This window comes from Eptesicus fuscus, chromosome 3 (genome assembly GCF_027574615.1).
Source record: "Eptesicus fuscus isolate TK198812 chromosome 3, DD_ASM_mEF_20220401, whole genome shotgun sequence".
NCBI classification, from domain to species: Eukaryota; Metazoa; Chordata; class Mammalia; order Chiroptera; family Vespertilionidae; genus Eptesicus; species Eptesicus fuscus.
In genome coordinates, this window is record NC_072475.1 from 8,429,792 (window position 1) to 8,452,564 (window position 22,773).

General features: G+C 58.4%; 1 protein-coding gene across 3 annotated transcripts in view; it reads left to right on the forward strand.

Annotated features, from left to right (window-relative positions):
* Positions 1-22,773, forward strand: part of TRPM2 (transient receptor potential cation channel subfamily M member 2) — a 49,107-nt gene that overhangs the window by 6,466 nt on the left and 19,868 nt on the right. For 2 of the 3 annotated variants that reach the window (XM_008145659.3, XM_054713597.1), the window contains exons 4-19: positions 276-456; positions 1,103-1,269; positions 2,405-2,585; positions 4,120-4,181; positions 5,192-5,392; positions 8,780-8,882; positions 11,777-11,898; positions 12,147-12,500; positions 14,808-14,945; positions 16,186-16,315; positions 16,497-16,642; positions 17,496-17,608; positions 19,012-19,225; positions 19,993-20,111; positions 20,562-20,694; positions 21,141-21,312. In XM_008145659.3, coding sequence (XP_008143881.2) covers positions 276-456; positions 1,103-1,269; positions 2,405-2,585; positions 4,120-4,181; positions 5,192-5,392; positions 8,780-8,882; positions 11,777-11,898; positions 12,147-12,500; positions 14,808-14,945; positions 16,186-16,315; positions 16,497-16,642; positions 17,496-17,608; positions 19,012-19,225; positions 19,993-20,111; positions 20,562-20,694; positions 21,141-21,312 — 2,536 coding nt within the window. The remainder of the gene's footprint in view (positions 1-275; positions 457-1,102; positions 1,270-2,404; positions 2,586-4,119; positions 4,182-5,191; positions 5,393-8,779; positions 8,883-11,776; positions 11,899-12,146; positions 12,501-14,807; positions 14,946-16,185; positions 16,316-16,496; positions 16,643-17,495; positions 17,609-19,011; positions 19,226-19,992; positions 20,112-20,561; positions 20,695-21,140; positions 21,313-22,773) is intronic. The other variant, XM_054713598.1, reaches the window with a different exon arrangement.

Below are 22,773 nucleotides of genomic sequence, written 5' to 3' on the forward strand. Positions count from 1 at the left end.
CAGCTGGGGAGCTGGGCCGGGGGGTGAGGGTGACAGCTGGCTCCTCGGGCTCCTGTCACTCCCGCTGGCCTCTCCTCCGGCCTTGGCCTCCCTCTTCTCTCTATATTCGAGTCCTGCCTGGGCACGACCTCTTACACTCGTTGGACCCAGACCCAGGTGTGAGGCACTCCCCACCGGGCAGGGGCTCGCGGGCATGGCTGGTGTGGGATTTCTGGGGGCTTGGGTGGTGCCCGCTGACCCGGGGGCTCCTCTGCTGTCTCCTCACTCCCCTGCAGTACGTCCGCCTCTCCCAGGACACTCCCTCCAGTGTGACCTACCAGCTCATGACGCAGCACTGGGGCCTGGATGTCCCCAACCTGCTCATCTCGGTCACGGGCGGGGCCAAGGACTTCAACATGAAGCCCCGGCTGAAGAGCGTCTTCCGCAGAGGCCTGGTGAAGGTGGCCCAGACCACAGGTAAGTGGGGACAGCAGGCCAGACCACAGGTAGGTGGGGACAGCAGGCCAGACCACAGGTAGGTGGGGAAAGCAGGCCAGACCACAGGTAGGTGGGGAAAGCAGGCCAGACCAAGCATAGGTATGGGTCACCAGGCCAGACCACAGGTAGGTGGGGACACCAGGCCCAGACCACAGGTAGGTGGGGATAGCAGGCCAGACCAAGCATAGGTATGGGTCACCAGGCCAGACCACAGATAGGCGGGGTCACCAGGCCAGACCACAGGTAGGCAGGGACACCAGGCCATACCTGGCGGGTGGAGAAGTGTCTGTTCAGATTCACCCAACCTCACCTGCCTGAAGCACCTTCCTTCACCCCCTGCTGCCATCCCTGGGCTTGCTCAATGGGGCAGACGTGGCTCCACACAGCTCCCGATGGTGGTGCCTGCTGGGCATGGAGAGGAGGCCGGAGGAGTCTGTGTTAACCGTGAGGTGTCGGTGAAGCGTCTCTGTCAACAAGTCTCTTTGAGCTTACGCCTGAAAATGGGTTTGAAAGCCCTGCAGAGGCGGGCGTGAGCGTCAGAAGCACAGGTCCAGGTGTCAGGTACCTGCAGGGCAGGGTGCACACCAGGACCCAGGGGCCTGCCTGCCCTCCGCTCCTTCCCCAGGGGCCTGGATTATCACCGGGGGGTCCCACACCGGCGTGATGAAGCAGGTGGGCGAGGCCGTGCGCGACTTCAGCCTGAGCAGCAGCTGCAGCGAAGGAGAAGTCGTCACCATTGGGATTGCCACGTGGGGCACCGTGCACAACCGAGAGGGCCTGGTCCACCCCATGGTGAGCGCTTGGCCCCTCCTGGTGGGGGGGGGGGCAGGCTCTGAGGGGGTGCTGCTAGGGTCTTAGGGTGCTGCAGTGGGCAGGCCCTCATCTGGGCACTGGCGTAAATGCACCATGGAGGGAAGAGGCTGGGCAGGAATAAAGGGGACACGGGCTCAAGTCCCCCACGCCACAGACCCTGGTGACCCGGGACAAGTAGCTGACTTGGCTGGACTCTGATTTCCCGCCGTAAGATCCCAGGATCGGTTCATAAAAGGCCCCTAACTTGCCACCGCTGGTCACCTTAACGGCTGCCCGGATGTGAACTGGACTTAGCAGAAGGAAGATCACACGGGTGAGCACCTGCATTGTCTGTGGACAGTTAGTGATTGTAAATGTCATGGCTTAAAGCCACAGAAGTGGCCTCCCCCACAGTCTGGAGACCGGGACTCTGAGATCGGCATCACTTGGCCTAAATCAGTGGTCGGCAAACTGCAGCGCGCGAGCCACATGCGGCTCTTTGGCCCCTTGAGTTTTTAGCAAAGGTCAGCTTAGGAGTACCCTAATTAACCCTTTGCACTTGCTTGCTTTTTTCTCGATTCCTTTATTCTAATGCTAACCGTGTCGAGTCACACTTGACATCCGAGTGCCAAAGGTTAAGTTAATAACAATGTACCTACCTATATAGTTTAAGTTTAAAAAATTTGGCTCTCAAAATAAATTTCAATCGTCGTACTGTTGATATTTGGCTCTGTTGACTAATGAGTTTGCCGACCACTGGGCTAAATCAAGATGCTGCCTCCTAAGGCTGCAGGGAGAAGCCATTCCTGCCTCTCCCAGCTCCTGGTGGCTGGCGGGCTTCCTTGGCTTGGAGCCGCATCACTCCAGCCTCTGCCTCTGTGGTCACAGGCTGAAGATGGTTATGGTGGCATTTAGGACCCAGCTGGACAGTCTAGAGTAATCTTCCCACGTTAAGATCCTTAACTTGGTCACAACTGCAAAGACTTTTTCCAAATAAGGTCACATTCACAGGTTCGGGAGGGTTAGGGCCTGAAGTCTCTCGGGGTTCTTTCCCCGCCCCCCAGCCCCCCACTTCTAGCATTCACCATACAGAACTTCCCGTCCACGTGTCTGACTCTTCCCTGGCCACCCCCAGGGCGGCTTCCCTGCCGAGTACATCATGGACGAGGAAGGGCAGGGTCACCTGACCTGCCTGGACAGCAACCACTCCCACTTCATCCTTGTGGACGACGGGACCCACGGCCGCTATGGGGTCGAGATTCCCCTGAGGTCCAAGCTGGAGAAGTTCATTTCGGAGCAGACGAAGGAGAGAGGAGGTGAGGCAGCGCGCTTCCCGGGGCGCCGCGGTGGAGAGGGGAGCAGGCTGGTCACGGTGACGGGGGCCCAGCTGGCGGCGATCGGGACGTCCCACAGGCGGGGCGCTTAGGGCACAGTCTGAGCACATCTGGATGTCTTTGCACTTAGTCCGGAGGTCATCTGCTCGTGCCCCGTGTAGCCAGGGGCAGGAAGTCAGGGCAGGCCCCGGCTTTTCTGCTCACTCTCAGGTCAGAGACCATCCTGTGGTCACTTTACAAGCTCGACCTCAGGTCAGAAGCAAGAAAGTGCGCCTTGGGGTCCCTGGCATCTTTCCCCCCGTGGGTGGGATGGGATGGGTTCTCGGACAATGGGGGTCAGAGACAGGGTTCGGGGTGCGGGCAGGACCCGGGATAACGGAGGCTCTGGCTCTGTCCCTGGGTTCATCAGGCACCTTGAGAGCAGAGGTTCTCAAGCTTTGCTGCACATCACAGTCCCCTGGAAGGCTTGTCAATCATCCCCCAGGCCCGCCCCTGGTCTGTGTTGCTGCACAGCAGAGTTCCCTGGAAGGCTTGTCAGTCACCTCCCAGGCCCGCCCCTGGTCTGTGTTGCTGCACATCAGAGTCCCCTGGAAGGCTTGTCAATCACCCCCAGGCCCGCCCCTGGTCTGTGTTGCTGCACAGCAGAGTCCCCTGGAAGGCTTGTCAGTCACCCCCCAGGCCCGCCCCTGGTCTGTGACTCAGGTCTAGGTGGGCAGGAGCTGCTTCTAGGCTCCCAGGTGACACTGACTTACTGGTTGGGGCCACCCTCGGGGCCCTGCTTGGACTGAGAGACCCTGGTGGGAGTGTTAGGCTAGAGTGTGTGGGGGCGGTGTGATTGCGGCAGCTCTGAGAGCAGGTTTACTGCTGGGGAAAGAGATTTCTAACAGGACCCCTGGCTGCAGGCTGAGGAAAGGCTCATGGTGGGGCCAAGCGTCTGGACAGAGGACTGAGGTTGGTCCCCGTGGTTCTGATGCTGTGCTCCCGGGCCACACGGTGCGTTATGCCCACCTGCTCGAGGTGCCCCAAGACCTGCCCAGACTCGAGGCGCCAGGAATGGGCTGCAGAGAAAAGCAGGGCGGTCATGTGGCGGAGCCATCACGAGGCTCTTGAGTTTGCTCCCTTACGTAGGACAGCGTCAGCCTTTATTTATTTATCTGTTTGTTAATTCTCACCCAAGGATATTTTTCTATTGATTTTTCAGAGAGTGGAAGGGAGAGGGAGAGAAAGAGAGAAACATCTATGTGAGAGAGAGACATCGATTGGTTGCCTCCTGGGGGATCGAGCCTGCAACTGAGGCATGTGCCCTTGACCGGAATCAAACCTGAGGCCCTTCAGTCCACAGGCTGACACTCTAACCACTGAGCCAAACCAGCCAGGGCCAGAGTGTCAGCCTTTGAAAGCTGCTTAGCACTGTGACGCTTCCTCGCTATTAGCCTGGAGCTGCAGGGGGCGGGGAAGCACCCCAGGTGGAGCGGAGCCCCGCATTCCCTCCTTGGGGCTCTGTGCTTCGTCCCAGGTGTGGCCATCAAGATCCCCATCGTCTGTGTGGTGCTGGAGGGAGGACCTGGCACGCTGCACGTAAGTACTGGCCAGTGGTTAGGGCCCCTGGGGGTCAAGTCCTGCTGCAGGTGGGACAGCTGACCCAGCGCTGTTCCCAGCATCCTATTGGGTCACTGGCAGGAGAGGGTGAGGAGCTGCCCCCAGGAGATGGAGAAGGGGCATTCCCCCATGCGGCAGGGCCCTCTCCAGCTGAGGGTGGACGGGGCGCTGCTTTGGCCCTGGGCGATGGACCAGTAAGAGGGGCTCCAGCGGGGACTGCAGCAAGGATGGGGGTGACGGTCCCCTGCTTCCAGGACCGGGGCAGCCGTGCGTGTGGCAGCTGACCTTCACGGAGGTTCCTCAGTGGTGTTAACCTGCTGCCCACGGACCTTTATTCAGAACCCACTCCACAGTGTGTGGATCACCTCGTTCTGGTACCTCCGTGCAGGATGTATATGACGCCCCAGCCTGCCAATTTGGGGCAGGAGCAGAGAAAGTGTCGTTAAACGTTCATTAACCCCAGGAGGTGAAAATGAAACTCGGGTTTCCTGGGGAGATGGGGACACATCTGGTCCCCACGCCCGCCTTTCTCGGGCTCCTCCTCATGGTTTTCCCGCACAAGGCACAGCATCTGTCCCTGGGCAGGCATCCTGCCGCTGGGTGAGGGGCCCCTTCCTGAAGTTGCGATCACGCTGGGTCCCTGAGGGCCATCCCTCGTCGTCCTGGTCTCGCCCCGAGCCTCAGTGAGGGAGGGAATCTCTGGCCCAGGCAGCACCCTGTCTCGAGATGCTCTGGTGTCCTCTTGCTCTGGTGCTGTTGAGTGACAGGTCTGGAGGAGATGGTGTGTCAGCTGTATACTCCCCAGCGTCTCAGGACTGGCCGCCTCTCCCCTCGGAGCAGTGGATGCTGCGGCACTGATCAGCATGTTCAGTGAATTTCACTAAAGCCCTCAGCTCAGGCGTTAAATGCTGTCAGAGAGTTCTCCTTTTCAGGAAGTGTGAGAGTGGCGAGGGATCAGGTCCCGCTCACGGTCGGCCCCTGACTTGCAGACCATCTACAACGCCATCACCCACGGCACCCCGTGCGTGGTGGTGGAGGGCTCGGGCCGCGTGGCGGACGTCATCGCGCAGGTGGCCGGCCTGCCCATCTCCGAGATCACCATCGCCCTGATCCAGCAGAAGCTGGCCGTGTTTTTCCAGGAGATGTTCGAGACCTTCACCGAGGGCACGATCGTGGAGTGGACCAAGAAGGTGAGGCGGGCCGGCGCGGTGGTCACCGGGAGCTGCTGGCTCCCAGGTGCCGGTGGCCTGGTACACAGGACCAGGGCATGAGCCATCCAGAAACAGAGCCCCAGGGGCCTGGGTGGGCACGGGAGTGATCTGCAGAGGGTGGGGGCTTTCAGCTGGGCAGGCAGAGGGCCCGGGGCAGGCGGGCGGGCTTCAGCCGAGGAAACACGCTGTCCTGCCGAGAGGGCGTGCCTGGAACCTGTCACCCTCAGAACTCCATGCCCGGGCTGGCACACTGCAGGTCGGGAGCTCCTGGGTGGGAGGCCAGGATGCTGGTGCTTGGCCAGGAGGCGGGCAGAGGGGTGGGGAGCCGAGATTAGGGCAGCCAAGGTGCTGCCTGGTCATGCCCACCCCGAGCCTGGGGGGCTCAGGGCCTCTCGGTATGTTCATGGAGGCGCTCCGGGGTTGACCGGACAGGGAGGCAGGCAGAGCGTGTATAGATGGAGGCCACCCATGGCTCCCACCCCATGAGGTGATCTGGGAGGCACCTCCATGCTTCCTCGGAGGCATCAGTGGGCATGGGCCTCTCCTGGGGATCTTCAGGTTTAGTGAGTATTCCAGGGTACAGTCCAGAGTGTTTGGGAGGCTGCAAGGCCTGGGAGGGAGCTACAGATGGGCAGAGAAGCTTCAAGAACCCCTTACAGACAGATAGACATGGTGGGGCGTTCACTCTAGACTGTAGGGCAGGAGTCCTCCAATACTTGGAGGCTGTCTGGCTCAACTGGGAGCCCTGCGTCACTTGGAGTGGACTCAGAGGCAGCCATCTCCCCCATCCAGGTTTCAGGGGGCCCCAACAAACCCACAGCCATGACCCCAGCCTCCAAGAGTGTGAGGGAGTGTGGCTGGCTCAGCCCTCAGCATCCCATGAAGCCCGTGGCCAGTGGGGTGAGCTCAGGGGAGAGCCCCCTGCACCCTGGTTCCTCTGGTCATGCTGACTGCTGTCTCGGGGGTGGGGGTCCGCCATCCTGAGCTCACATGGTCCCTGTCTCCTGGCAGGATTCTCAGTGAGGGCACTCAGCACCTCTCTGATCCCCGTTTCCCCGGCAGCAAGGTGGGGCTGCAAAGTCACTGGGTCTGTATCCTTTATCCAGCTCCTTGGAAGATGGGTCAGGCTGCAGACATTCCTGGAAATTCCGCCTTAAGTGCCTGATGTATACCTTCCAGGGCAAGTCTGTGGAGCACCGTAGCCCCCACTATGTCTAATTTCGGGCCACATGGGCGGTCATGCCCACCAGCCAGAGACCACAGGGACACTCGTAGGGGACCAAGTGAAGGAGGACGCCCCCTCGGGAGCCTGGGGTGAGGGGATGCTGGGGGTCTGGGCCCTGGCGGGGGTGGAGGGCAAGGCAGCCAGCTCTCTGTGGATGGGAGCAGGCCCTGCTTCGGGTGTTTGTGGTGGCGCAGGGACCTGTCCTTGTCGGCGCTTCCTTGGTCTCAGGGTGAGCTTGTTCGACGTGGATGTTCCGGAGCCTGTTTTTGCCGTGTGTGCAGGCCGGTTTGTGAAGACTCTGAAGTCGGCTGTGAGCATCAGCTGGGTTCCCCACGGAGCCACGGGGAATGGGCGGGCAGGCCCAGGGCCTTTCCTGGTTAGTTGATAAATTATTCAGGCAGTTCTCAGAACCGAATCTAACCCACTGTTGTCCAGAGGTGCCTGGTTTTTTCCACTCTTCCTTGTGAGTCAAGGCCCTGAAAAATGGCACTCATGTAATGGCACTCGGCCACCCAGGGGTGGCCCCTCATTGTTACTCTGGTTCGAAGGAGGGGACCCCCAGCTTCATGGTCATGAATAGTAATTCAGAGCTGCCGGTGGCTCGGTGGTTAGAGCATCGGCCTGCAGACTGAAGGAGTCACGGGTTCGATTCCGGTCAAGGGCACATACCTCAGTTGCAGGCTCGATCGCTGGCCCTGGTCAGGGGGCGCGTGGGAGGCAGCCAATCAATGTGTCTCACATTGATGTTTCTCTCTCTCTGTCTCTCCACCTCCCTTCCACTCTTTCTAAAAATCAGTGGAAAAATATCCTGAGGTGAGGATTAAAAACAACAAAACAAAACAAACAAACAAAACCCAGTAATTTCATTCAGCAAATCCCGAGCTGGGTCTGCACTGTGGTGGGCGGCAGGGTGAGCAGGTGGCCTCCTCCCCCAGACTCTGCCACTGTGCACGTGGACACCAGCCACGGCTCTCATCCCGGGGCTCACAGCCGGCACCGAAGGACTGTGTGTCAGGAGGACACACTCGCCCTCTCTCCGCTGCTCTTCTTGCCTGTCACATGGGGACAATGGCACTGAAACTCGGAGGACGGGACAAGGATCTTTATGCAAAGTGCTTGGTTTTTGTCTCCACATGCGCACTCCAAAAACGGTAGCTGTGATGTGAACCAAAGGCGGGTTAAGTTCAGGAGACACTTTGGCTGGGAGACGGTGGGACTGGGAGGCCAGGAATTGCCATGAGAGCTGCACCCTGAGGGATGGGGAAAGTTGGGGTTTTAGGGGTGGAGGTGGGGAATGGCCGGTCTGGACGCATGAGCAACAGGCTGGGCGAGGAGGGGGAAGGAGGGAGGCCGGGTGTGGTCAGCCTGAGGGCCTGGGGGTAGTGTCTGAAGCCTTGGGGGCCATGAAGGACCCGTGGAATGTGAACGCTGGCCTCAGGGTGAAGGGGTTACGGGGAGCAGCAACGGGTAGCAGGCAGGAAATGATGTCATAGACAGGTGCTAGATAGATGATAGGTATATGTTTGGTATATATCTATCTATCTGTGTATCTGTTCGGCCAGTTCTCAGAACTGAATCTAACAGTGGGTTCTGAGAATTGGCTGAATAGATAAATAGATAGATACATAGATAGATAGGGTGGCTAGGTAGATAGACAATATAGATTGGTAGGTAGGTAGACAGGTAGGGTGGGCAGATAGATATGTGGATTCATAGATGGATAGGTAGGTGAATAATTGGATGGATGGATGGGTGGGTGGATAGACAGGTAGGTAGGTAGGCAGGCAGGTAGAGTGAGGAACGGCAGGGCCCAGGCAGGAGGACCAAGGGAGAAGTCTTAAGTTAAGCAACACCACCTCATGGGCAGGGTGGACACTCTCTACACTGTGGCTGTGTTTTCTGCACCACAGGCCACTCGCAAAGATCACGTATTTGGTCCTTAAGCATCTTCATCTTCACTGTCCAGGGCATGGGGAGTCTTTTGTGTTGTAAGAGCTTTGTTGGTCCCGGCCACACAGGCAGGCAGGACTCATGCCCAGGGCTCTGGCTCCGAGTCCGGGGCCTCCATTCTCCGGGGGCCCCAGGAGGAGGCAGGAGGCCCGCTCATCACTGGGACCCCCCGTGGGGAACGCTTGTTGCAGATCCAGGACATTGTTCGGAGGCGCCAGCTGCTGACCATCTTCCGGGAAGGCAAGGATGGCCAGCAGGACGTGGACGTGGCCATCCTGCAGGCCTTGCTGAAAGGTGAGGGGCCGGCACGGTGGGGGCCACGGGGAGAAGCTAGAACAAGCGTGTTCGGGCCCTGAGTTCTGGTCGGTCGGACACACTGGTCGGAGGGCGGCTGGCAGGGGGGTGCCCATTGCCGACGTTGGGGTGCAGGCGCCTTTCTCAACTTGTCTTTTTAACTGAAATCTGAGCATGGTCATTTATCTCTTTGTGGCCATCCTGGTTTCTCATAAAATCTCAGGGTAAAAAGAAAGAAGCTTGGAATTCCCACTCCTGACTCCCCACACTTGGTTCCATGCTTGAACTCGCTGCCCCCCCCCCCGCCCCCCCACAGCAGAGTCAACACGCAGGGGGTCCTCTGACCACAGAGCCCCGGGCAGTCCCCTTGGTCTGGCCTCTGCCCTCTGGCCACTCTTCCCAGGCCCACACTTCCCTCTTCTCCCTCTGCCGAGGAAGTGAGTACCTCCCTGTCCTCCCTGTCCGCCGGCTCCACGTGGCTGTGCTGGGAACACACCCCACACAGACTCTGACGCAGAAGCTTCCACGAGACAGTGTCAAACGTGACCTCTTTTCTGTACGTCCACTCCGTGCCCCTCCGTGACAGAAGGACTGAATGTTGTCCATAAAACCTCACCTAACCAACAAGATGGTTAACCCTAGACTGGAGACTTCGGTTTAAAGGCCTCCGTCCAGGAAGATTCTTGCTGGAACAGAGAAGAACCGGGGAGAGCGGGTCCAACAGAACCAGAGCTGCTCCGTCCTGGCGGCAGCAGGCCAACGTGTGGGGCTGGAATAAGGAGGCGCGACTCACTGCCTGCCTATCTGGTGGGGGCAGGTCTGAGGGTGTCCCAGCACAGATGGGCCGTGGAAGGATCTAGTCTGTCTGTTCCCTGCCTTCTCTTAAGGGACCAAAGATAAAAGAGAGGGACACCAGGCAGCTCATTCCTGGGACATCCCAGGCTGCTGTGGCCTTCAAAGGCCAAGACAAAGGGGGGGGGGGGCATTGAGTCTGACGATCGGTGCCCGGCTGGGAGAGAAAGGACCCTACTCGTGGCTCAAGATGGACCCCAGGGCCTGGCTGGTTTTGCTCAGTGGATAGATGGTCCCGGCCTGCAGACTGAAGGGTCTCGGGTTTGATTCCGGTCAGGACACATGCCCAGGTTTCAGGCCCAATCCCCAGTAGGAGGCGTGCAGGAGGCAGCGGATCTTTGATTCTCTCTCATCATTGATGTTTCTATCTCTCCCTCTCCCTTCCTCTCTGAAACAAAACAAAACAAAAAGATGGACCCCAGGGACGTGGGGCACCAAGTCCCGGCAGCCTGTGACGATGCTCAGAGGCAGCAAAGCTAACGCTGTGGTCGCGGTCCCCTCTTGCAGGTGCTGAGTGGGAGGGGCGTGAGCAAGCCTCAGGGATTGGAGTGTCCCGTCTTGATCTTGGTGGTGGTCATGCAGGTGTCGATAGAGTAAAAAGCTGTCGAAAAAAAGCTTCTTTTTTTCTTCTTCCCCAAAAGAATCTTAATTCTTTTAAGATTTGCGCACTATACAATTCCGTTAACCTCGATGAAAAGCTTTAGCAAGGTGATGTTGGCATAGCTCCATGTTGTCACAGGTGTCAGAACTCAGCTCCTTTTTGCGGCTGAGTGTTATTCTGTCAGGAGCGGTATTCTGTCGTCCATTCATCTGTTGTTGGGCATTGTGGTTGCCTCCAGTTTGGGGCTATTCTGAACGCACCCATTTGTTTTCATTTCTCTCGGGTCCACGTCTAGGAGTGGAATGACGGGTTCTTCAGGGTGAGAGTATGTTTAACTTTGTAAGAAACTGTCAAACCGTTTTCCAAAAAACGGTAGTTTACCTCTCTGCAGCCTTGCCAGCGTGTGGTATCTATTGTCAGTCGAGGCTGCAGCCACCCTGGCGGGTGGGAGGTGACCTCTCCCTGTCCCCTGATGACTAACGATGTGAGCATCGTTCCCTGGGCTGGTTGGCCGTGTGGATAGCATCTTTTGGAGTGTCTTCCAGATCGCTTGTCCATGTTCACTTGGTTGTTTGTCTTTTCACTTTTGGGTTGTAAGAGCTTTGATAGATTCTAATACAAATCCTTTGTCAGATGTAGGTACTGGGACATTTTTTCTTGGCTCCTGGTCTGCTTTTATGTTTCCTTCAGGGTGTCTTTGAAGGGCAGACGGCTTAAGCTTTAAGGCATTTTAATTTAACAACTTGTTCCTTTCACGTTCATGTTCTTTGCACCCGGAGAAACCTTCGCCCATCCCATGGTTGCAAATACTTCTTTCTATTCATCATGGCAGCTCAAGGGCACAGTTCTTATGCTTAAGTCTATGATCCACCTGAGTTAACTTTGTGTGTGGTGTGAGGTAAGGGTCAGAGTTCTTCTTCTTTTTTTCTTCTTCCCCAAACAACACCCCGTGTTTGAAAATGTTAAACCCGAAAGAGAGAACATAAACTAGTTGGGCAAAATACTTGCATGACCTGGGTGAGGTGGTGGTTTTGTAATCAAGACTGAGAAGGAGGGTGACAGCTCCGTGGCGGTGACGTTTTAACGTGAACGTAGAAGGGCCCGCCTTTTGGAGACTGGAGACTGTGTGTTCCTACAACTTAGGGCTTGACCAGGAGGTGGGCTGGGCAGGGGAGCTGGGGGGAGCCAGATGGCGACCCAAACCCAAGATTCCCTGGTTCGAACAGTGGAAGGAAAAGCTTGTATAAAGGTGTGTGTGTGGGGGGGACTGGGGGGCGGGGCAGACTTTGCAACGGAGCCCTGTACTCATTGAATTAAAATCACTGAGAGCTGAGGCTGGTGCCCAGCCCGGCCTCTCTGGCTGTTAGAGGGCAGGGCTGCTGATGGACAGTGGCTTTGAGGTGCAGCTTGAAGCCTGGGATGCTGGGTTTCTCACCTGCAGCCTCTCGGAGCCATGACCACTTTGGCCACGAGAATTGGGACCACCAGCTGAAGCTGGCCGTGGCGTGGAACCGTGTGGACATTGCCCGGAGCGAGATCTTCACGGATGAGCGGCAGTGGAAGGTATGGCCTCTCGGGGCTGCCCTGGGGGCGGGGGAGGGGGTGTCGCTGGGCCCACAGGAATCATGCTGTGGAAGCAGGATGATGGCCTCTGTCTAGATCCAGCCCTCCCCTGGGTGTGGAGGGTGGCCCAGCCAAGTTTCTCCTCCCTAAATTGGAGACCACAGTTGTCCCCATCCAAGGGGGTTGAAGCCCGGGTTACGGGGGGCGATGTCCAGATGCAGCCCCCCCCCAACGGCACTCTCTCTCAGCCTTCAGAGCTGCACCCCATGATGACGGCCGCCCTCATCTCCAACAAGCCCGAGTTTGTGAAGCTCTTCCTGGAGAACGGGCTGCGGCTGAAGGAGTTTGTCACGTGGGACACCCTGCTCTACCTGTACAAGAACCTGGACCCCTCCTGCCTGTTCCACTGCAAGCTGCAGAAGGTGCTGGCCGAGGAGCCGGAGCGCGTGGCCTGCGCGCCCGCCCTGCCCGCCGTGCAGATGCACCACGTGGCGCAGGTGCTGCGGGAGCTCCTGGGCGACTCCACGCAGCTGCTGTACCCCCGGCCCCGCTCCAGCGACCGGCCACGGCTCTTGCTGCCCGTGCCCCACATCAAGCTCAACGTGCGTGCTGGTAACGTGGCCCCCGCTCCGCGTGGCCTGCATGCTGGGCCACTGCTGGGTCCTTAGCACTTTGCGAAAAAATATTTAGGTTACATTTTTATTAGAAGAGAAGTACACTTCCTGCCTTCCTCTGCTCAGCTGCCATAACAAAGTACAGTAGACTGGGGCTTACACAGCAAGAGTAAGGCCTTTCTTCCTGGTTGCAGATGGCCTTTCTTCTGCTTGTGCCCATCGGGAGAGAGTGCTCTGTGCTGCTTCCTCTTCTTTTTTTTTTCTTTGTTTTGAAATGTTTTTTTTAAAAAATATATTTTTATTGATTTCAGAGAGGAAGGGAGAGGGGGAGAAGAGATAGAAACATCAACGATGAGAGAGAATCATTGATTGGCTGCCTCCTGCAGGCCCCCTCCTGGGGACCGAGCCTGCAACCCAAGCATGTGACCTTGACCAGAATTGAACCCAGGGACCCTTCAGTCTACAGGCTAACGCTCTGTCCACTGAGCCAAACTGGCTAGAGCTGCTTCCTCTTCTTATAAAGACTCTAATCCTGTTGGGTCAGGACCCCACCCATATGACCTCGTTTAACCCCAACCACCCACCGCCTTAGAGACCCTGTCTCCAAATACAGTCACATTGGGAGTTGGGGAGTCAACATATCAATTTGGGGAGGGACATAATTCAGCCCATAACTTACTTTCTGAAAATTTCAAATGATACAAAAGGTTATGTAAGGAAAATGATCCCCATTGCTCACCGGATGTAATTGGTTTTCCGGGTGGGCTCACAGTCAGGTCACAATATTCCACTCATGTCTGTCTGAGGTGCCCAGCACCGGACAGGAGGGGGTGTTTCTAGTCTCATCCTCATCTGTGTTACGCATGGCGCTGGTGTATCATCAGGGAGTATTCGTCCCGTCATTAAGACTTTATAAGCCAAGCCTCAGTGCCGTTTTGTCAGTTTCCCTTTGAGAACTTGAGCGGCTCTTTGACCTTGAGGGATTATTTTAATAGATTTTCTGATAGTGAAATGTTTTTATTGCTGTTTTGACTCTCACCTTGATGGCAGTGTAAGATGTGTTTAATATGACACTGGATTCTGTTGCCAATATTTTCAGGGTTTTTGCATCAGAATGTTTAAGGCTTTGATTGTACTTTTATCTTGGGGGCTGTCTTTGTCAGGTTCTGGTACCAGTTCCGTGTTAGTCTTGTAAAATCCGCTGGCAAGCCTTCCTTCTTTCTCTGCTCTGGAACAGTTTATGTAGCTGGAATTCACTGCTTCTTAGAAGCTCAGCAGACTCCCCTGTGAGTCCATCGGGGCCTGGGGCCTTTTTTTGGGTGGAAGCTCTGATAACTTCTTCATTTTCTATCCTGATGATTTCTTTGTGGCATTGGTGGTGGTTCCTGCAATCTAAGATCAGATTGGGTTTTGTGGGGTTTTTACTGTTAGAAAATGACCCACTTCTTTTAGGTTTTTGCATGTGTTCGTTGTCCCAGGCAAGCTCTGCCTGACCCCTGAGAAAGACGTGACTGTGGCTGAGTTTTACGTGTTTGCGGTTCTGATCTCCTTGATCCCAGTGTATTTAAGATACCCAGCGGGAAGGTACTTTAGAAAGTCCAAAAGAGAAGCTCACACTTGACCATGTCTGTAATTTAAGAAGATAAACTAATTTTTTTTTTTTATAAAGATGGGCATTTGGGAAACTTCCAGAACCACTTAAAGAAAGTGCAGTTTTGTGTGTGAGATGGAGGATGTGAGCTCTGTCTCTGGGAATTGTTTCCAGGCTGTCTGAGTATGTGTTTACTGACTGACTGGCCAGGAAGCCTTGTGTCCCTCTGCCGCTTGAGTGTGTCTGCAGCCCAATACCTTCCTGTTCTCACAGACCCTCAGTGTCTGCCCAGCAGCCTTTTCTGCTTGCTTTCTCTTTCACAAGACATGGCACGGGTCCCCGAGGAGCTCATAGCCATGGCTCTGGCAACAGACTGTTAGAATTTTTCTTCACAGATAGGGGCTTTGATGGGGTCGGGTAGGACTGAGGAACCTTGAGCTGCCTGGAGTGTCACAGGATCTACAAATGTTGGTGCAGGAGCCACTGGTATCCCACTTTCTGGATGTTTTTACGTGTGTCCAGTGATGGGTTTATAACCCTGGTGTTCATGGTGCTGTGAAAACACAGGTCTCAGGGCTCGTCCCCCAGGGGCAGAGGTTGAGAAGATGTGGGCTGCGTTCAGGACCTTCACCCCACCAGGCCCCCTGGGGAACCTGATGCTAGTGGGGACCTCGGCAGGGGCTCTGACTGTCCACCGCTCACAGGTGCAGGGAGTGAGTCTCCGGTCCCTCTACAAACGCTCATCAGGCCAGGTCACCTTCACCATGGACCCGGTCCGCGATCTTCTCATTTGGGCCATCGTCCAGAACCGCCGGGAGCTGGCTGAAATCATTTGGGCTCAGGTAACCAGATATGTGGCTGTGAGCGGGCCAATGACAGGGTTCCAGCAGAGAGCCTGGCCTGCAAGCCCAGCACTGACAGCAGGTGGGGTGGCCAGAGCCGTGGAGGGAGGGCAATGGGTGTCACAACACCTGAAGGGACTCGGCGTGTGCAGTGTTGAGAACAGAGGGCTTAGCTCTAGGCAAGACAATAATTGTTTAAAAGGCGAGACACACAAACTCCTGCAGGTCCATGCGGGGAGGAGGCTGGCCAGGAAGAGCCATCCTCCGTGGGCCCCGTGGGTTCTGGGGGTCAGCGCCTGAGCTGTGGCCGTTCTGTTCAGAGGCTGCAGGGCAAGCTCTGTCCCGGGAGGGGCTGCGTCTCCCCATTGGCTGTTGAGGTTCTCAAGGAGACCATCTGTCACTTGGTTGGTAGCAGGCCCTGGTGCCCCTGCCTGAGCCTGGCTCCAGCTGATTCTCCTCTTTAAGGGAAAGTAAAATTTAGTAAGTTTTTCTCAGAGAGGCCCCTGTTTTTAGCGCTGGCATTTCCAAATTGCTCTCGAGGAGTTATCTCTCTCCCCAGTTGTCACCAGCAGCGTGGCATTGGTGGTGGTCCTGGGAGGTTCGTCCTTCCCCAGGGGCAGGGTGGTCAGCGCTGGGCCGGGCCTGACTGTGGCCGCAGGTGCTCTGTGGGGGTTGGGGGTGGAAGGCCAAACGCAAACTCCCAGGCTCTGACACCAGCCCTCATGCTGGGCCGGCGCTGCTCCTGCACCCAGCACCTCCGGGCTGTGCTTTGAGGGCCTCCGTGAGATTTTCTCAGTCCCCTTCTGGTGCCTGGGCTGGCGGTGCCACTGAGGCAGGGAGCCCTGAGCCCGGACGGAGACCTGCAGGGCCTGGTCCTGTTTCTCCCCATTGGTGCTCTCTGACCCTCAGCCCCGCATCTGGGGTTGACCAGATGCCCCGGGAGCTGGGCCTCCTGCCGGCAGTGCTGTGCTGGCGCCCTGTGTCCAGCTTGTGTTTGGGTGGGCAGGCGGGCTGCCTGGGAAGCAGACCACTTCCACTGGCCCGTGCAGAAGGCCGGGCCTCAGAAATGGTACCTGTGTCGATGTGGGTGACCCAAATGGTCTATAAAGAGAGGGGCCACAGCAAGCAATGCCCAGGGGCCCATGCTCTCCCGGGGTCTCTGCCTTCATCACCCCGGGCAGTGTGTCTGCGGCTCCCTGGCTGGACCAGGCGGGCCCTGACGGTGGCTCCCCTGGCGCAGAGCCAGGACTGCATCGCCGCGGCCTTGGCCTGCAGCAAGATCCTCAAGGAGCTCTCCAAGGAGGAGGAGGACACGGACAGCTCCGAGGAGATGCTGGCGCTCGCCGACCAGTACGAGCACAGAGCCATCGGTGAGTCGACGGGCCGGGCCTCCCGCTGAGCGCCCTGGGGTCCTGGTCCCGGGTCCCAGCCCCTCAGCGTCACTCTGAGGTCCTTGCCCAGATTTCAGCTCCCCTCCTGTCCCATCTGTGCCGTCCGGAGGGGGCCCTTTGTGGGGACCCGGCTGCTGTGACAGGGTCCCCCTCTCCGCAGGCGTCTTCACCGAGTGCTACCGGAAGGACGAGGAGAGAGCACAGAAGCTGCTCACCCGGGTGTCAGAGGCCTGGGGCAAGACCACCTGCCTGCAGCTGGCCCTGGAGGCCAAGGACATGAAGTTCGTGTCCCACGGGGGCATCCAGGTGACCGCAGGCGGCCTGCTTCCGGGAATAGCCGCCCTGGAGCTGCCGTGGAGATGCAGCCTCCGCTCAGTAGAGGGCGCACGTGTCCACCAGTTTCAGGTCCATTTGGACGAGGGATGGTGCAGACCTGTCGGTCACTTGCTGCAAACCCCAGAGGCCCTCCTCCTCCTTGTTTATGGGGAAGGGAACTGATGCTAAATGAGAGGCAGGACATTAGTCACCTCCACACAGGGTGTTCCTACCTAGACCCCTCCTCCCCGTCGCCCTCGCGGCCCCAGGAGCCAGGCGTCATCCCCACCTGGGGCCTTGGGAGAGGGCAGGGAGCTCCTCCACGCGCTCCGGAGCCTGGAGTTTGGCAGGTGCCTTAGGAACACCAGCATTGCCTTGAGCATCGCTTCGTGCTGTCACCATGTCCATGGAGCACTGTCATGCCCCGTGCTGTGCTGGGGCCTGGGAAGACGGTGGGGAGGAGTCCTGTCCCCTCTTTTACCACTCCCTCTCCCCGCCCTCCCCTCCCCTCCCCCTGCCTCCACACAGTGCTTAGAGGGGCCAGCTGTGAGAGCCAGGGAGGATGGGCGCTGAGCCAGAAGCCAGGGTAGGGCCCCTCTCTCCGCCCTTACCTCTGGGAGAGCCCAGCCTGGCCCACCCGGAGCCGCTCCTCAGCTGGCGGGTGGCAGGCTGCCCTGTGCCACCCACTGAATCTCATGGTCGGGGGGGCCCAAAGGGCACCGTGCTGGAGCATGTGGACTCCCCCTCAAGGGTGGACTCCCGCCTCAGGGGTGGGGCACAGGGAGCCCCAGGTGAGGATGGGGTGAGGGGCCCACTGTCCTGAAGCTGGCCCCTCTGTCCACAGGCCTTCCTGACCAAGGTGTGGTGGGGCCAGCTCTGCGTGGACAACGGGCTCTGGCGGGTGATCCTGTGCATGCTGGCCTTCCCGCTGCTCACCACCGGCCTCGTCTCCTTCAGGTGCCACCTGGCTGCGGGGCTGCAGGCTGCGGGGCTACGGGCATGTGGGGCTGTGGGGCTGCAGGGCTATGGGGCTGCTGGCAGGTGGGGCTGTGGGGCTGTGGGCATGTGGGGCTGTGGGGCTGCAGGGCTATGGGGCTGTGGGCATGTGGGGCTGTGGAGCTACAGGGCTATGGGGCTGCGGGCATGTGGGGCTGTGGAGCTACAGGGCTATGGGGCTGCGGGCATGTGGGGCTGTGGAGCTGCAGGGCTATGGGGCTGCGGGCATGTGGGGCTGTGGGGCTGCAGGGCTGCAGGGCTATGGGGCTGCGGGCATGTGGGGCTGTGGGGCTGCAGGGCTGCAGGGCTATGGGGCTGCGGGCAGGTGGGGCTGTGGGGCTGTAGGGCTGCAGGGCTATGGGGCTGCGGGCATGTGGGGCTGTGGGCATGTGGGGCTGTGGAGCTACAGGGCTATGGGGCTGCGGGCATGTGGGGCTGTAGGGCTGCAGGGCTATGGGGCTGCGGGCATGTGGGGCTGTGGAGCTGCAGGCTGCATGGCTGCGGGGCTGTGGGTGATCCCAAATGCCCTCACCAGGGGCAAGTTGCATGTATCCTCAGGGCTGTGACTGGATCCTAGATGGTGGGGATGCATTCAGGAAGGAGGCAGAGGGAAGGGCCTCACCTGTGCAAAGCCCCCACCTGCGCTGGGTACCTACCTGCCCTGAGCACCCACCTGCCCTGAGCACCCACCTGCCCTGAGCACCCACCTGCCCTGAGCACCCACCTGCCCTGAACACCCACTTGCCCTGAGCACCCAACTGTCCTGAGTACCTACCTGCCCTGAGCACCCATCTGCACTGAGCACCTACCTTCCCTGAGGACCCACCTGCCCTTAGCACCCACCTGCCCTGAGCACCTACCTGCCCTGAGCACCCACCTGCCCTGAGCACCCACCTGCACTGAGCACCTACCTTCCCTGAGGACCCACCTGCCCTTAGCACCCACCTGCCCTGAGCACCTACCTGCCCTGAGCACCCACCTGCCCTGAGCACCCACCTGCCCCGGGTACCCACCTGCCCCGGGCACCCATCTGTCCTGGCACCCACCTGCGCTGAGCACCCACCTGCCCTGAGCACCCACCTGCCCCGGGCACCCATCTGTCCTGGCACCCACCTGCGCTGAGTGGCTGAGGAGCTGTTACAGCTCCATGGAACCAGGCTACAGGCTCTGTTGGGGTCCTTGCTCTTCAGGGTGTCTGGTGGGGCCTCTGCCATAGCTGTGTGCGCAGGGCTATAGGGCTGTGTCCGCCCTTCCCTGCCACATGGTGTGAGCACATGCAGGGGCGCCCTGAGCACACGGGCCTGGGTCAGGGTGGCCCAGGTCCCCAGGCTGCCAGGCCCCTCACGGCCTCGCTGTCGCCGCAGGGACAGGAGGCTGCAGGCGGTGCGGGGCCTGGCCCGGGTCCGCGCCTTCTTCAACGCACCTGTGGTCATCTTCCACCTGAACATCCTGTCCTACTTCTCCTTCCTCTGCCTCTTCGCCTACGTGCTCATGGTGGACTTCCAGCCCTCGCCCTCCTGGAGCGAGCGCCTCATCTACCTCTGGCTCTTCTCCCTGGTCTGCGAGGAGCTGCGGCAGGTGTGTCCCACCCCTCCCTCGCCGTCCTTGGGGGGGGGGGGGGGGGGTGTCTCCCTGCCCACTGGTCCCCTCCCACCCGCCACGGTCACTGTCTCACGTTGCTCACACTGTAAACGTCCCCACCTGTCAGGACCTGAGCAATGGAAGGTGCGGGCCACGTGGTGCTGCCGCCCTGTTTGCCAGCCTCCCCCTGCCCTCCTCCCCTCACGGCCTCCTGCAGCCAGACCTTTCCAGGAGGGGCCGGGCCCACAGGGGCCGCCCCACAACCGAGGGCACTCCCTTCTCCCCGAGTCAGTCCTGTGGTCCATGAGGGACCTGGTTGTTCCCAGGGGGCCCCCTGCCCCACCCTGCAGCTGCCTGGGTCTGGGGCCTGGTACCCAGAGGAGGGCGTGGGGACCCCTGCCAGGCCCTCATGGTCACTCCAGGGTCACTCCAGGGTCTCCCCCTCCTCTTGGAGCTGCCGGGAGCTAGAGGGCCAGGGGGCTCCTGCCGGTGGGGAGGGTGTCCCCAACACTCATTTGCATACTGTGCATTTGCATACTGGGCATTTGCATACTGGGCATTTGCATACTGGGCAGGGCTGAGGTCCTGCGCCTGGAGGTGGGTGCTCAGTGGCACCTCCTGCCCAGGCTCCTCCTGCTGTTCCTGACCCACGGTGGTGGGACTCCGTCCCCTGCGCAGTAGCCTCGCTCTCCAGGAGGGAGCGAGCATTTTACTGATAAGATAAGGACGACGGCAGCCAGACCCCCATAACGATCCTCTCGCAGCTCCTCTACGACCCTGACGAGTGTGGGCTGGTGAAGATGGCGCTCCTGTACTTCAGCGACTTCTGGAACAAGCTGGACATCGCTGCCATCCTGCTCTTCATAGCGGGCCTGACCTGCCGGTGAGCGGCCCTCTCCCCTCCGGCGCCTGCCCACAGGGGTGGGCCCGAGGCTGGACCAGAGCCGGCCACCCTCGGGGACTTAGCCACCTCTGAATGGGTCTGTCGTCTGTCCAGGGGGCGACCCTGCCCACCCTGGGAGTGGCTGCCACGTGCACGGTCCCCTTTCTCCATGAAGCTGAGGGACCCCTCCAGCCTCCTGTCCCAGGATCCCTGCACAGCCTGGCTACCTGCCCGAGGCTGGGCTTCTAGATCTTTCTGAAGAATAAGCGCTACACCCCACCGGAGACTCTGTCCCCTGAGCTCACACCCAGTTTTTAGCACTTCAGGGCCCAGGAGTCGCTAGAGCCCTTTGCCTCCAGGGCCCACACATGGGCTTGGGCAGGCGAGCGGGTGGCTGGGGACAGGCTGTGGGAGCAGCAAGCTGAGGCCCCTGACTCTGCCCCGGGCCAGGCTGATCCCGGCATTGCTGTACCCCGGGCGCATTGTCCTCTCTCTGGATTTCATCATGTTCTGCCTCCGGCTGATGCACATATTCACCATCAGTAAGACGCTGGGGCCCAAGATAATCATCGTGAAGCGGATGGTAAGGAGATAAGGGGCCTGATGCCAGTTGCAAGTGAGGTGCACCAGGGCTTACGCATACACCTAGCGCCCCGCATCCCTGCTGGGCCCTGGGCTCTCACCTCCTGGCACACCTGTCTTGGGTCTTTTCCCGTATACCACCTCTTCCAGGCAGCCCTCCCTGATTGCCACAGTGCATTCCCGATCCCTGTTACAGCTCCTGTTGACCCCCTCTGCGGGTCACAGTCACATCCAACCCCTCTTACACATTGAGGGTGTGCTCAGGACCCCATTGGGACATGGCAGCAGCCCCCCAGGGCTGCGTCCCCAGAGCACCTGCAGCGTGGGTGTCGGTACTTCTCCCTCCACTGCGGGGTTCACAGACGGGCAGGGAGGGTGGGGTCCACCTGCGGTCAGGGAGATGAGGGCGAGTGTGGGGCTGCAGCCGGGGCCGCCTTGTCTCTGCAGATGAAGGACGTCTTCTTCTTCCTCTTCCTGTTGGCCGTGTGGGTCGTGTCCTTCGGGGTGGCCAAGCAGGCCATCCTCATCCACAACGAGAGCCGGGTGGACTGGATCTTCCGGGGGGTCGTGTACCAGTCGTACCTCACCATCTTCGGGCAGATCCCGGCCTACATCGACGGTAAGACGAGGTCCTGACAACTGTGGGAAAGGAGCCCCCATGCCAGCAGGGGTCCTGGGAGCTCACGGGGTGAGGAGAGGAGGGGGGGCATTCCCCACCTGGCGAATACTGCTCCTGGGTGGGAGCTCCCGGGGTTCCCCTGGGGAAAGAAACGGCAGGTGCGCACACTGTCCAGCTGAGCGGGGAAGGCATCAGCCGGGGTGGGGGTGGGTGCTGAGCTGCACCTCAAAGCTTCGGCTGAGATCCGGGTGGATCGAGGGTGTGGCCTGGGCCACTGGGCATCAGTGACACCCCTTCCCCAGCATTAGTGCCACCCTATTCCTTCTCTCCCCCCCCCATTCAGAAATAACTTCCTGTTTCCTAGACGGAAAGAACACTTTTTGTATACTGAGTTTTGCCTTTATCTGCTAATTTTAGAATCTAAAATTTAGGATCTAATTTTACATTTGCTGATACCCACTTACATTGAGAATCTAATTTAACATTTGCATCACCCCAAAAAGACACCCATACAAATTAGCAGCCACTCCCCATTCCCTCCTCTGCTCAGCCATAAGCTACCTCCAATCTACTTTTCATCTCTATGGAGTGTCTTTTGTGGACACTGCCTATAAATTGGATGACGCAACATGTAGTCTTTTGTGTCTTGCATAATGTTTTCAAGATTCGTTCGTATCGTAGCCTGTATTAGTATCTCACTCCTTCTTTGTGGCTAAATAGTATTCCATTGTGTGGATAGACCACATTTTGTTTCTTCCCAAGAGGGTGAGCGTTGGAGTTGTTCCCACTCTTCGGCTGCTATGAACAATGTAGCTATGAACAGTTGCGAGTTTTTGCGTTGAAATGTTTTGACTTCTCCTGGATAGATACCTACCAGCAAAACGGCTGGGTTAATGGTAGCTCCACGAGAAACTGCCAAACTGTATTCCACAGCGCCTGCTCCATTTTTATCCCGCCAGCCGTGCACGGATATTCCAGTTTCTCCACCTCTTCGCCAACACTTGTTCCCGGCCGGCTTTTCTTATCCCGGCAGTTCCGGTGGGTGTGGAGTGTGTCTCACTGTGGTTTTCGTTTGCATTTCCCTGACGGCCGATGATGTTGAGCACCTCTTCATGTACTGACGGAGCCACTTCTGTATCTTCTTTGGAGTAATATCTATCCCTAACCTTTGCCCATTTTCTAAGTGGGTTGTCTTTTTACTAAGTTGTTAGAGTTCTTTACATATGGATACCATCCTATCCCATGGATCTGTATGTCTGTCCTTGTGCAGTACAACCCTCTCTCGGTTACTATAGCTTTACATTAAGTTTAAAAATCAGGAAGCTTGAGTCTGTCCTTCAACTTGGTTCTTCTTTTTCAAGATTGTTTTGGCCTCTGGGATATGAATTTCTGGATCAGCTGATCAATTTCTAAAAAGAAAGAAAGGCATCTAGGATTTTGATTGTGAACCTGGGATGTTTT